Source organism: Chionomys nivalis, chromosome 16 (assembly GCF_950005125.1).
Source record: "Chionomys nivalis chromosome 16, mChiNiv1.1, whole genome shotgun sequence".
NCBI lineage: Eukaryota > Metazoa > Chordata > Mammalia > Rodentia > Cricetidae > Chionomys > Chionomys nivalis.
The window spans coordinates 49,058,423-49,072,091 of NC_080101.1; the positions used below are offsets into that span (position 1 = coordinate 49,058,423).

The 13,669-nt window shown below is 38.9% G+C and overlaps 1 protein-coding gene across 4 annotated transcripts in view; it reads left to right on the forward strand.

The window, feature by feature from the left end:
* The window catches only part of C16H8orf34 (chromosome 16 C8orf34 homolog), a 371,793-nt gene that overhangs the window by 132,169 nt on the left and 225,955 nt on the right, over positions 1-13,669 (forward strand). For all 4 annotated transcript variants that reach the window (XM_057790534.1, XM_057790535.1, XM_057790536.1 and 1 more), the window contains one exon: positions 6,817-6,989. In XM_057790534.1, the coding sequence (XP_057646517.1) occupies positions 6,817-6,989 (173 nt within the window). The remainder of the gene's footprint in view (positions 1-6,816; positions 6,990-13,669) is intronic.

Here is a 13,669-nt window from a genome sequence, read left to right on the forward strand (position 1 = left end):
CACCCATGAACATCTCTCCATCAATTTAGCTGACATTTGATCAGCTTGTAGGAAAGCCATATGTTAACTTACATTTATTTCTGAAATTTCTTGGATTTTTTCCATACAAAATAAACATATATGAATGAGGACGGTTTTATTTCTTTGTTTCCATTTCATGATAGGGCTGGTGTGGGGATAACCTGATTACTATTCCCAGTAGGGAAAAGGTAAAATGAGGTGCATCACAGTAAAAAGCCCACATTGGGATGTGAGCTCTTTAACTGTGCCCAGGTGGTGAGAACTGGATTCCATGGTAATCCCAACCTACTGTTTATGGTTCTTGTTTTCACCATGTAGGAGTTCTTTTCTTATCAACCTTAGGAGAAGGTAGAAAAAGATGCCACTGAGCAACTCTCTCTACTTGCTCCCTGACTGAACGACAATGGATCTACAATTTACACCCTAAATAATCTCAGTCTCCTTTGTTGCAAACATTCCATCTATGCCAAATAGATGGTTCTCCATATCTTATTCCTTGTCCTTCCTTGTGCCATATTTATATCTGCAAATCTTTCATGGTTGCTTCTTTATTATGGATATAATGACCAGTACTTCATTAGGTGTTTTGAGACATTACCTTTAATTAGCATTGTTTTAATTTGCAGAGATTTCTAATAAAGGGACTTATAGTCATATCCTTGGCATTTCTTTACCCTCTGGCTTTGTTTACATGAAAAGACCTAAGTTTAACATTTGGTGAAAACTTCAATTTTTATAAGACCTTCGCACATTTGGAAAAATTAGTGGTGATGAACTTGGTCACATTCAACATTTTCTTGGAATTTATCTTACAAATTGGGCGGTTATTTTCTCTGCCCATCTCCTTGAAACAACGTTCAAGGAATTAGACGTAAGTTGATGATGATTACAATATTTTCTCTAAAGATTTCCATTCTCAATTTTGGAAGTCTCTTAGATATAATTACTGTCTTGTAAGGTCATAGTTTCAACACACATTTGAACACCATGCAACACTGGTGTCCATTTTTTCAGCTTCTTATAATTTTCTTACCTTTTCAAAGTCTCCACCTGCTACTATATAGTCCAATATGAACTAAGGTAATCTTTTATTTAATAATGCTACCTCTTAGTTGACTGTAGGTAACAATTTTACCATAAGTTGGTGGATTAATAACATATTTATTCTCTTGCTTCTTTGGGATTAAGCTGAGTTGTGCTGGTTTCTGAATGGAATTGCTCCGGGAATTATAATTGAACTCTTTCATGTGTCTGGAGGGTGGCTCATGTGCCTGTCAAGTTCTATCCAGTGGGTTTGTCTGAAGTGAGTCAGAGCTGGTCACCTATCTCCTAAGAACCTGGAGAGGCTATCATAGGCAAGTCTTTCTCATGGAGATGGCAGACATGCAGGAGAGCAAATGTGGCAGGGAAGGTCTCTGGAGGGTGAGGCTTACTTGCATCTGATAGGATCTTTTCTGTTCTCACCATTAGTCTAAACAAATCATAGGTGGAAGAAAATATATTTTACCCAAAAATATTTTATATTTTGAGGTACTCAAAAATCACATGATAAGAAATATGAACACAGGGAGACTAATGAGTGGGGTTATTTAAACTGGTCTCCCGCACTAACGACCCTTAAAGTCGTTAGTTTCTTGCAGTTTTTGAAGGGTCTATGGCAGATGCTCTATCAGCTCCCAGTCTACTTCATAGTCAGGGATTTTCCTTTGGAAAACATTCCCATCCTTTCTCAGAGCTCCTTTCTCTGAACTTTGCATTAAAAACCATCTTATTCCATTGTGTCTAGTATTTATGGATCATTGGAAAACGGGATGTTTTCAGAAAACCCAGTCTATGTGAATAAATATAAAATAGAAATGTGTTCCACTGCTGTAATAGGTATCCATCTAGCTAGAGTTAGGGTATTTGTTGATCAAACAGAAACTATAACAAAAGACATTCTAAAAACCCAAAGTTCATCCAAAAAGTAAGTAAAAATTTATATAATAAAATCCCTTTAAAAAGGCAGGTTAGCTTATTATAGTGGTCATGCTTTTAAGTCAATCACTCCAGAGACAGAGGCAGAAGCAGCTCTAGGAGTTTGAGGCCAGCCTGATATACATAGCAAGTTCCAGGCCAGCCAGAGCTTACAGTGAGACAGGGCCACAATAGATATATAGACAGGCAGACAGATGGGCGAACGGACAGATGGGCAGATGGATGGATGGATAGATAAATGAATAGATAGATATGAATAATAGAAATAAGGAGGCAGTAAACGCTATAAAGAAGCAAAATGATCAGAAGGGAATGGACTGGAAACGACTGAGATGGGGAAGTTACTGTTGAGATGACTGGATATTGTACACATGTGCAAATGTTAGGTGTACATGACCACATAGTTCGAGTCTTTGCAAAAATGTTTGTAAGCCAGTTGTGTAATGGATAGAATCTATGTTCTGGGAATTGATCCCCACTCTTACCCATTATACTGTTGATCTTCAAACGTCTCCTTTTCCTTTCCTTCTCCAGTTGCTTTATACTCAGGAAGGCATTGCTGCCTGTAACCTATAAATGTGAACAAAAGGAAATCAGAAAGAGGGACATGTTTGTTTTCAAATAACTCCCCAGAGTGAAGCCTCTTACTGTGCATGACCTGGAGCCATTATGGGTGCTTGTATTCCATTTATAATTGATGTTATAAAAACTACTTGCAGAACAGAGGAGCTAAAATGTAGTATAATAAAGCTTGACAGCAACATCATCTTAGTAAACACGTTCTGAAACAGACAATAAGAGTGATTTCCTTTGTATTATTCATATGATGGTTTATCAGGGTGACTAGTAAAACACAGCATGCTCTAAGTTTTTTTCCTTCAGTGACTGTGGCCAAGTTTTAGAGAAAAAAGTGTGTGCGTGTATAGAAAATTCCACTAAGGACTGAACCAAGGTGTCTTAACTAATTTCTGCTGAGGTAGCAGGGAGAATAAAAGCTAGTGGGGAAAATTCTATTAGCTTTGTGGTGACAATATGTTCTAACTCAGGTTATATCTGAATTTAGCTCATCATGCATGGGTGTTTTAGATTGTGATCAAGTCAAACATTTAGTGGGTTTTTGTGTAGAGGTTTCCTATATACCCTCATTCATCTCTGGTTATTGCCCAGGGTTCAGCAGCCCTGAAGCTGTGTGGTAAGAACCCTCGGTGTCAGCCTTCAACACAGAGACTGGACTAAACCCTGAGCTCTTTGTTTGTTTTTTTTTTTTTTTTTTTTTTTTTTTTTTTTTTTTTTTTTTTTGAGACAGGGTTTCTCTGTAGCTTTGGAGCCTGTCCTGGAACTCCCTTTGTAGACCAGGCTGGCCTCGAACTCACAGAGATCCGCCTGCCTCTACCTCCCAAGTGCTGGGATTAAAGGCGTGCGCCACCACCGCCTGGCTTAAACCCTGAGCTCTTACAGTGCTCAGAATTATTGTTCCCACTTTCCTACCACTCCCCTTATCCAAAGCTCTACCATCGAACTCCGCTTCCCACAGCCTGATGATTCATCTCCTTGCCATTTTATATTAAATGAGAACAACAAAAGCCGTTAATGCCTCCTCTGCTTCTTCTCACGGCATTACTTCTCTTTATATCAGCATCGAGTCAAAGCTCTCCCCTCCAAAGAATCTCTAATTCACAAAAGAACCACTTTATGTAAATACCAGTTTTAGTGAAGTTTTTGGGGTTTTGTTGTTTTTGTTATAACATTTACAGTGATAGAATTAATCTTTTTTTTATATCCACTTTGAAGCTCCAATAATTCCTACTTTTTTTTCTCCTTTTTGGTTTTTCGAGACATGGTTTCTCTGTAGCTTTGTTCTGAAACTAACTCTTATAAACAAGGCTAGCCTAGAACTCACAGAGATCCACCTGCCTCTGCCTCCTAAGTGCTGGAATTAAAGGTGTGCACCACCACCACCCAGCTACAATAATTCCTACTTTGAAGATTATTACTCCAAGAGGATTATATAACAAACCAAATACAAAATTCTGTTTTCTATTTTATACTCTCACTGGGTACCTTCCACTTCCTGTTTTCCTAGTCATAACACAGAACTCTGTAGAGATTTCACATTTCTTAAAATCTTTAGTTGTCAATTGTTTATTTAGGCTGTAGTGTCAGAAAATATTAGTTGGTGTTCACTTGACCACATTACTTGGTCCAGGGCAAGACAGAGCTTTGGGATGAAGAGTGCATAGAGGAGTGAAGTGTGTCCTTCAAAGTGTCTAGGGCAAGAAGTGAGAGAGGAGACCAAGGTTATAATATCTACTTCACGAGCATACTCCCAATGTCCTCTAATAGGCCTCTTTTTTTTTTAAAGGAAGTCCCACCGGCTAGGGACGATCTCTCTGTCACACAGACTTTGGAGAAGATTTAAAGACATAAGCCTGGAAGAGCCCAACTTGTTAAGAGCGGTTGAAGTAATTGTGGGTTAGACTTTAGGGAACATGCTCTTGGAAGCATAGGTATAGTGTGGAACAGCTACTTCCTGGTGTATACACTACTGCTAATGGACAAAATCCAGTCCACCTCTGACCTTTGGGGGCTTTTCACAAGGACGCCTTTGCTGTTGAATTTAGGCAATGTTTGGGGACCTCAGTCCCTGAAGAACAGATGAACGTGTGGTTTTGCATTTCTAAATAATCCACATTTACAAAGAGTATTTTTTGAGTTTTTTAAAGTGAGATATAGCTGTGAATCTAAAAGAAGGTTTCAAGAGAGTTTGTGTTATTAGTATGAATTTTAATCGGATGTGGTGACTCATGCCTATAATCCCAGCATGTGTGAAGCAGAGGCAGGCAAACCTCTGTGAGCGTAGGCCAACCTGGTCTACAGTATATGTTCTCCGTGAGCCAGGACTACACAGACACACACACACCCTCTCTCTGTCTCTGTGTGTTTGCTTAAATATATTTAACTTTTATTTGATGTTATGTGATTGTGTACTTTTAAAAATAGTTTGATTCATTAAAACGTTTTCAGAAAGATATATACACAGAAATAAGTTTGCTGGACTTAATTCAATCTAAACAAAATACAAAAAGTCTGTTTGGTCTATTGCATGTGAACAGACTAAGTTCAACAATTTTCAATTAAATAGAGGTACTTGTTTCTTCCATCTTTTTGTCAATATCACCAAAAAAAGAGCTTGATGCATTCAGAAAAGTACAAGTCATCCAGTCCTCTTTTTAATCCGGTAAAACAGTAGCTTCCCAACTGCCCTGACCTGTGTGTGTCTCTCTCGATTGCCCAGCTATTTCTCACTAAATTTCTGTGCCAGCTGGAGTTAACCATCCCAAATATCAAACCATTTATACCCTCTGTGTGCTCCACTTTCCAATAGCAGTGATGTCTAGCACTTCATTTAACTTCCCAGCAAGCAACCAAAGGGTTACTTTTGAATCTCTGCTGTTCTCGGCATTTTGATCTTGCCAAATCTTAAGTCCTATGTCATCTTTTTATTTACTGTTCCTGAAGCCACTTGTAACTTTTTTTTATTATCAGTTCTTATGCTCCTGTGAGCTGATAGCAATGAAAATCTGTTTCTATTCTACCCCACTATATAAATAAAATTAATGATTAATATTTAGTCAATGCCCAGCCTTTATCCTGTACCTTGGAGAAATCTCAATTAATTATATTCTAAGTCACATTTTATGTGGTCTTGATTTTTAAGTTAGTATCTAAACTATTATGTGTTGTTTTAAATATTGTGCTTTTATTACATCTGTATATTTAGACGTTGTATTTATTATATTCTACAATACATTTGCATACTATATGTGAATTACAAAGGCACAGAACAACAGTTCTGAATTTTTGAAGACTTGTTCAAAATTCTCCTAATAGTGAAAGCTTTCAGTAAAAGAGATTTAAGAAGATTGTGTTTCTCAAATTGGGACATTTCATGTGCCATACAGTACATATTTATCATGGAATATTGAAAAGATAAGGAAATGCCAAGCCAAGATATTAAAATCACCTACAATCTCTCCTTTTAAATAAATCCATTACTAAAAGCTGCTCCTTGTTGCTATTGCTTCCCCCAGTACATCAGGTAGCCCTTATTACACGCTAAGATTTAGTAAAAACTAGTGAATTAACAGATGAGCGAATTATGAATCAAATGGTGACTATAAGTCCACATGAGGCTTCAAATGAAATTGATTATATAGCTATTTCTTTATAATGACTTTTTCACTTAAGGTATTTCTAGTGTTACATATATTCAATTCTCCACCAATATTTTCTTGGCTACATCATAGCAAACTGTTGAATTGAATGACTTGCCTCATTTCAAGTGTATAAAAAGAGACAAACAAGTTTTCAGCTAACCTGATCTACTTGTCATGGGTAGTTTCCTGTTTCTACTGTTGACCTGAAAGTCCCGGATGCATCACAGTGGGAGAAATGCATCCTTCCCACCCTACATCCTCATATTTGTGTCTTCTGGCTACAGCTCATTTCTTGCAACACCCTTGCACATTGCAGGCCTTGCAGCCTCTCTTCCCTCCACCAAGAATGCTGGTCCTATTCTTTCTGGGAATGCATGTAACCTTGGGGATCTAAATCCAAGATTTCACTCCTAGATATTTAATCACAATGATCTCCAAGAATTAGCCTAAATCACAGAAGAAGGCATGGAGTAGAAAGGGCAAGAAACGAAAGGACATTTTGGTTCCAGTGAGCCCAAACACCTGGACGATGCTATTTTCCTGTTATCTGTTAAGAAGAAAAGGCAATCTAAAGCAGCGCTTTTTATTTTTGTACCTTCAGGAAACAGTGGCTTTCAATTCTTCTCTTCTGAGACCCCGTGTGATTGGGGAGTGGATTGGCAGAGCGGAAAATGACGCTGATCCCCTCGCGGCTGAGATGCTGCAGCCCCCGGTTCCGCGGAGTAAGAATGACCCGTGGGAGAGTGAAGAGAGCAGCCCTTGCCCCACAGGAAGGTGAGGTGGACTCCCTTGGCGAATCTGTATCGGTAGTCATCAAACGAGAAAGGCAACTAAGCCTAAGTACCCACGTTCGTTCTTCTCATAAAACTGTTAGACTCTGCATGTGATAAAATAATGAACTAGATTTTGATTCCATAGTGTTTCCTAAAATACATAATTAGACTCATTTTAAAAAATTAATGGTTTACTCTGTTTAGAACTTTAGGCAACCGAATAGAGTAAGGATGCTTGCCCAGTCTGACAATCTGAGTTTGACCCTCCTAGGGACCACACAACAGGAGGGAAAACCCCAGCCGATTGTCCTCTGACATCCATGTACACGTGAAAAGAGCGTGAGAATTCAAGTGCAACCACACGCAAACACACATGCGCTCAGTTAACTAAACAAAAAAAATTGTAGTAAAAACTCTAAAAAACAATACTGTTATTTAGATTATGTTCTTAAAGTATACTCTCCTTACTTGGGCAGCCTTGAACTTAAACTTAGGACTTTGTACATATGCTAAGCAAGCACTCTGCATCTGAGTATTCTACCTGGGTTTGTCTTGATTTTATTCTTTCTTTAATGAGCTCTGTTTCTTTGAGAAATAGCTTCAAGGTTTTGAGCTGTAAGCCAACACCTGCAATGACATTGGGCAGTGGGATAGGAGTTGGAAGAGGGAGACTCAACAGTGCTAGAAAGATGAAATCGTGAATGAACAAGGGAACCATGGAGTGGGTAAGAATTAGGAGGGACAGTTAAGGTGGACTACGGAAAAAAGTCTTTCTTACACTCACTTCAGCTTATATATGGTAAATATAATTATTATGCTTTCTTGGGTTTAATTTATAAGCTATAACGTTTTAGGAACTTAAAAGTACATATGTTTTTATTACTTCTCTGTTGCTGTGAAGGGACACCATTACCACAGCAGCTTTTAGGTAGAAGCATTTAATTCACTGGTGCTTAACCTGTGGGTCACGACCAGGAGAAAAGACAGTTTCTGATGATCTTTGCAACAGAGACATCGCTCAGGAGCAAAATTAGTTATGAAGTAGCAATGAAAATTAATTTATGGTTGGGTTCTTTAAATCATCAGAAATATGTGTTTTTCTAATGGTTGTGGCCCACCGGTTGAGAATCACTGATTTACTTGGTGGCTTGCTTACAGTTTCAGAGTGTTAGTCAATGAACATCATGGTAGCGATCATGGTGGCAGGCAGATCTGGTGTTGGAGCAGTAGCTTAAAAACATACATGGTAGCCTGCAAGCAGCAGGCAGCAGTTTGGGGGAGAGCCAAACTGGGCGTGGTGGGCTTAGGAATCGTCAAAGCCCACTCCTGTAACACACGCCCTCTTAAGGCCACACCTCCCAATCCTTCCGAAACAGTATGTCAAGTGGAAGGCAGACATTCAACTATCTGAGCTTATGGGGCATCTTATTCAAAGCACCCTTATGTGTAACTCTCATTTGACTCAAACTCTGGTACCTAGAATGGTGGCGGGATATCTCCCGTAAGCATCCTCGGGTTGAGACAGGGCACCCTGGAGATGAGAGATCATGTCTATTAGATAACGCATGTTCATCATTACCATTGTGGGGTCATTCCATCCTAAGAGGTACAAATCAAAACAGAAATTAGGTGAGCCAAGGAAACTGGGGTGCAAATAATTATGAGAGGCAAGAATTATGAAAGACAGATAAATGCATTTAAATATTGATGAATGAAAAGATGGCAGGACCATAAGTCCCTGTGACTACTATTAGTTGGTCTCCACCATAGGCTTTTTCTCTGCACCTCATAGCCACACTTTGTATTTCCTGTGTTAAACTTACTGTCAACCAATAGCTTTTTTTTTTTTTCTCAAGGAGAGAAAATTGTGCTTTCTTTAATGTAAAAGCTTTCAAGGTTGCTTGGCTCTCACTTACCCCTTGGCTTAAGGGAAAGAAGTCCAGAATACTCATTAATGTGCTTCAAGTTTAGAGAAAATTGATTCCATTTCCATGAGAAATAGCCTTAAATTATTGAAATAGTTGAAGTACCCTGAAAGGAGAAGCAGATCATTTCTGAAAGTTCATTTCTCTTCTGGGAAATGCCAGATCAATTTCACCTGTCAATGAGGGTCGTTTCCTTCCTAATGCCAGGCCTATGAAACTCAATAGACCTTTATCCTTATTCACTGGTAGAGCTTTAATTCTGAAATGCAAAACAGAGAATTGTCAACTTTCATTGATTCATAAATCTATCCAGAGCTGTTTAGTGTAAGCATTAGTTTTACTAAAATTCTGTTTTCTCCCTCACTTTAGTGAGCTCTTATTCCCCTGAGATTCTCAATCTTAGTTGTATCTCTTGCTCAGTCCATGAGGTATTTTTTCAAATATTTATTCTTATGCCCTAAAAAGTCATCTCAGTCTCAATTAACTCTGTCTTTACAATAAGAGGTAAAATGTCACTTGTGGATTGAAAAGGTAACAAAGTCCTGGCTAAATTTCAGTTACTTCAGAAACGTTATATGTATGTAGAAATCACATGTGAAAAAAGGGATAGATCAGGTTACAAACTGTGTTTCTGCTGTCTTCAATTTCAAAACAAGATTCCTGAATTTAAACTGTATAAATAAGAAATGCTGGACAGAAAGTTTTAAAGGTACTAGTATGCAATTATAGAGTTAGCCATTGTCATTAAATAGTAATACACGTGCTATAACTTAACAATCTTACACATTGAGATTTTAAGAATAATGACATTCCAAATTGCTCAAAGAAAATTTGATTTTCAAGCTTTATTTGATCTATTTTTCTTTTCTCACCACGGCTGGCACATAGCTATTTTCAATAAATATCTGTTACATGAGTGTGGGAGGTGTGGGCCATCATGAGGCCCATGCTAAATAGAGTTTATTCACAAGAAAAATTGTCGACAATCTATTATTTTTGGTCCATTGCTCTAACTTGGCCTGTCCTATAGAAAAGTAAAGAAAAAAAAGTCATATCTGAGTGGCCATTATTTTAATACTCAGCACATAGACAAATTTTCTTCTACGCTAAACAACAGATATAAACTGGACATTCACCACTAGACTGGAGAATTAAAATATTGGCAAATCAAATCTTGGAAGTACTTGCTCATACCAAGGTCCCTAATCTAATTTATATTTCTTACTGAAGGAAAGCTTCACAGGCCTCTATGATTCTAGTCCTTCATTATGTATCATGTGCAATACACAATAATACAAGAGTCACACGTGTGCCTGAGGTGCCTTGTGACCAAAGTCACATGGGATGGTTGCAATGCCTGTTCAACAAAACAATTCTACAGATCATGAAAAACAATCACTATTTTCCACAAGGATACTTCAAGGTAAAAATAATTCTAAAAACCAGCTCTTTGCTCTAATAGATATGCTGATACAGTAATTCTGCTAAATTCCTACAACAGATTACAGTTAAGGCAATTGTAAGGACAGACAGATAAATTAATAGAATAACTTTGAGACACAGTGTTAAGATCATGGACCTTGGTGATCCTTGGATGGTCTCAAGATATCTCTGGATCTTTTGTTGTTACATTCAAAATGGTGTATGAATATGATGAAAGGTATTTCCTGGATTCTTTGTTCCTGAATTCCTTTTTATTTATTTATTAAAAATTTCCACCTCCTCCCCACCTCCTATTTCCCTCCCACTCCCCCACTCCCCCTCTCCCTCCCTCTCCAGTCCTAAGAGCAGTCAGGGTGCCCTGCCCCATGGGAAGTCCAAGGTCCTCCCCCTCCATCCAGGTCTAGGAAGGTGAGCATCCAAACAGACTATGCTCCCACAAAGCCAGTCCATGCAGTAGAATCAAAACGCAGTGCCATTGTCCTTGGTTTCTCAGTCAGCCCTCATTGAAAGCCACATTCAGAGAGTCCGGTTTGATCACATGCTCCATCAGTCCCAGTCCAGCTGGCCTTGGTGAGCTCCCATTAGATCAGTCCCACGATCTCAGTGGGTGGGTGCACCCCTCGTGGTCCTGACTTCCTTGCTCATGTTCTCCCTTCTTCTGCTCCTCATTTGGACAAAGCATAGAGTATCAAGTTGCCTTAAACTAAGCATTCCCTTACTTAGGCTGGGCAAGTTAATGCACTATGAGAAATAGGTTCCAAAAAGAGGCAGCCAAAGTGTTAGAGACAGCCTTTGTTCCCGTTGTTAGGAGTCCAACAAGAAGACAAAGCTACACAATTGTCACATACATGCAGAATGCCTAGGTTAGTCCCATGCAGGGTCCCTGGTTGCCAGTTCAGTCTCTGTGAGCTTCTATGAAGCAATTTGTCTCTGTGCAGTTTGTTGTGATATCCTTGACACCTCTTGCTCCTACAATTCTTCCTTCCTTTCTTCCGCAGGTTATTGGCTCAGCCCAATATTGGCTGTGGGTCTCTATTTTTGTTTCCATTAACTATTGATGAAGACTCTGTGGTGACAATTAGGGCAGTCACCAATCTGACTATAGGAGATAACAGTTCAGGTTACATATCCACTATTGCTAGGGGACATTCTTGTAGATTCTTGGGAGTTTCCCTTTCATCTGGTTTCTTCCTGACCCAAAAATGTCCCCCTTTCCAGTCATCTATTTCAGGAATGTGCTGAGCCTCTAGTGTTTTCAGAAAGCAGTTGAATGCATACAGAATCCCCAGTGTTCTTCGGAAGAGGTTGAATGTGTGCAGAACCTCCAGCATCCTTAGAAGACCCACCCATCCTTTCTTCTCATCCCACCCACCACTCTGCACTTCCTGACTGCCTGCATCATGGCCTTCTTTCCACCTCCTCTGTTCTTAGGCTGTGATGCTGGAGGAAAAGGAGGTGTGATCTCTACCAATAATCCTTGTCCATTGCTTTCTCTCTTAAGCAATCTGCTTTTCTTTTTCCATAGTATATATGTTTTCCAAACATGACTTAGGAATCCCATCAGTCACATTCTTCATACCCTTTACATCTATCCAACATTTTCTCATAGCAACAATGTAACCAATCCTCATGTCAGTCTCCCTGTGAACATATCATTTCTTAGTGGTCTGTCTGCTTGACAAAGCAGGCAGCATAAGTAGCTCTGCTCCAAACCTAGCCTCTCACTTTCTTTCTGGGTTTGAATTTTACCCTTTCACCCTCTCCCTCCCTCTATAATTTCTCAGATCTTGTCATCATTTTCTGGAATCTTAATATTATCTCAGGTACTTCCCTATCCCTCATCGTCTCCTTCTCTATCGTTTTCTCTGGTACCCGAAACTAGAACCCAGAGCGCACCATTTGCTCCTCATTCACCCTGTTTCTCATTCTTCTCTTTAACGAGCTCTGTCACAGTCCATCACTGAGACCAGCTCCCTTTAATTCTTTTCGTTTCTTCCTTTCATATATGTGTATATATATATATATATTCACTAACACACACATATATGTATATATACATAATATATATTCAGTAACACAATAACAATTTATAGTGGGTGCCTTAAAAATTCTGAGAATTGCATAGGACACACAGAGCCCTAACATAATAGCCAAATCATACAGGACACAATTTTATAAAATACCATTCATGCCCAAAATCTTAAAAACCACAGCCTGAGTACTGAAAATCAATTGATGTCTACCTGAGGTGACATAGGTGGTAGAATTGCCTGAAAATGAGGGGAAACAGTCATCATAAAAATGCTTTCATGAGTAATTGCAAATTACTGGTAATAAATGAACATACTAAATAATAATATGAAACACAAATTATAGAAGTGTCATGAAAATTATAACACTGACAAGAATTCACAGAAATAAAAATAGTGTAATCCTGGTGGTAGGGCAGACATGATAGACAATAGAATTAAAGACTAGGGTAGCAGATCTATTAAATTGGCCTATTCTGAACAACGGAGAGAAAACAGATTGAAGAGAAAAGTTGATATGGAGTCTCGAGATATTGCTCAGAGGTTTATAGCATTTGATGCTCTTATAGGGGACCTGGGCTCAGTTCTCACATCAGGCTGCTCACAATCGCCTGTGCCTCAAGTTTCAGGAGAACCAATGCCAGCTTCTGGCTTCTGCATTCATGTGTTTCCTAGATATGCACTCAGCACACACACATACATATGATACAGCTTCAGTGACCTGTGGGTAAATAAGGAAAGGACTGAAATTCTTATCAAGTTCCAAGAAGAAAGGGGAAAGTGGGTAGGTTGGAAAGGAATTGGGAGTGACAGCCGAAAACTTACTGAACAACTAGAAACTATGGAACACAAGTTTTCCCCAGACATTTTACACAGAAGAACAACTTAAGTAAGCATCTAGAAAGCAGCATCAAAGAAGGAATCTTTTTAGCCAAAAAGTGTAACTTTTGTTTTTCATGTGTGAGTGTTTGCCTGCATGTTTATCTGTGCACCATGTGTGTGTCTGGTGCCCATAAAAAGGTGTTGGAACTTGTGAGCTGTCATGGGAACGTTGGGAACTGAACCCTGCTTCTCTGTAGGAGCAACAAATATTCTTAACTGCTACGACATTTGATCTGCTCCGAAAGAAGAAATTTGAGAGGCAGGCAGAGGTAAATATCAAGCTGCCTGAATGGGAACAATCATTAGAATAGGAAAAGATTTTTCATCTAAAATATGAGAGCAAAGGGAAGCACCAAAAGTGTTATGGACCATAAGTCTAGTGAAACTGTGTCCAGCAAAAC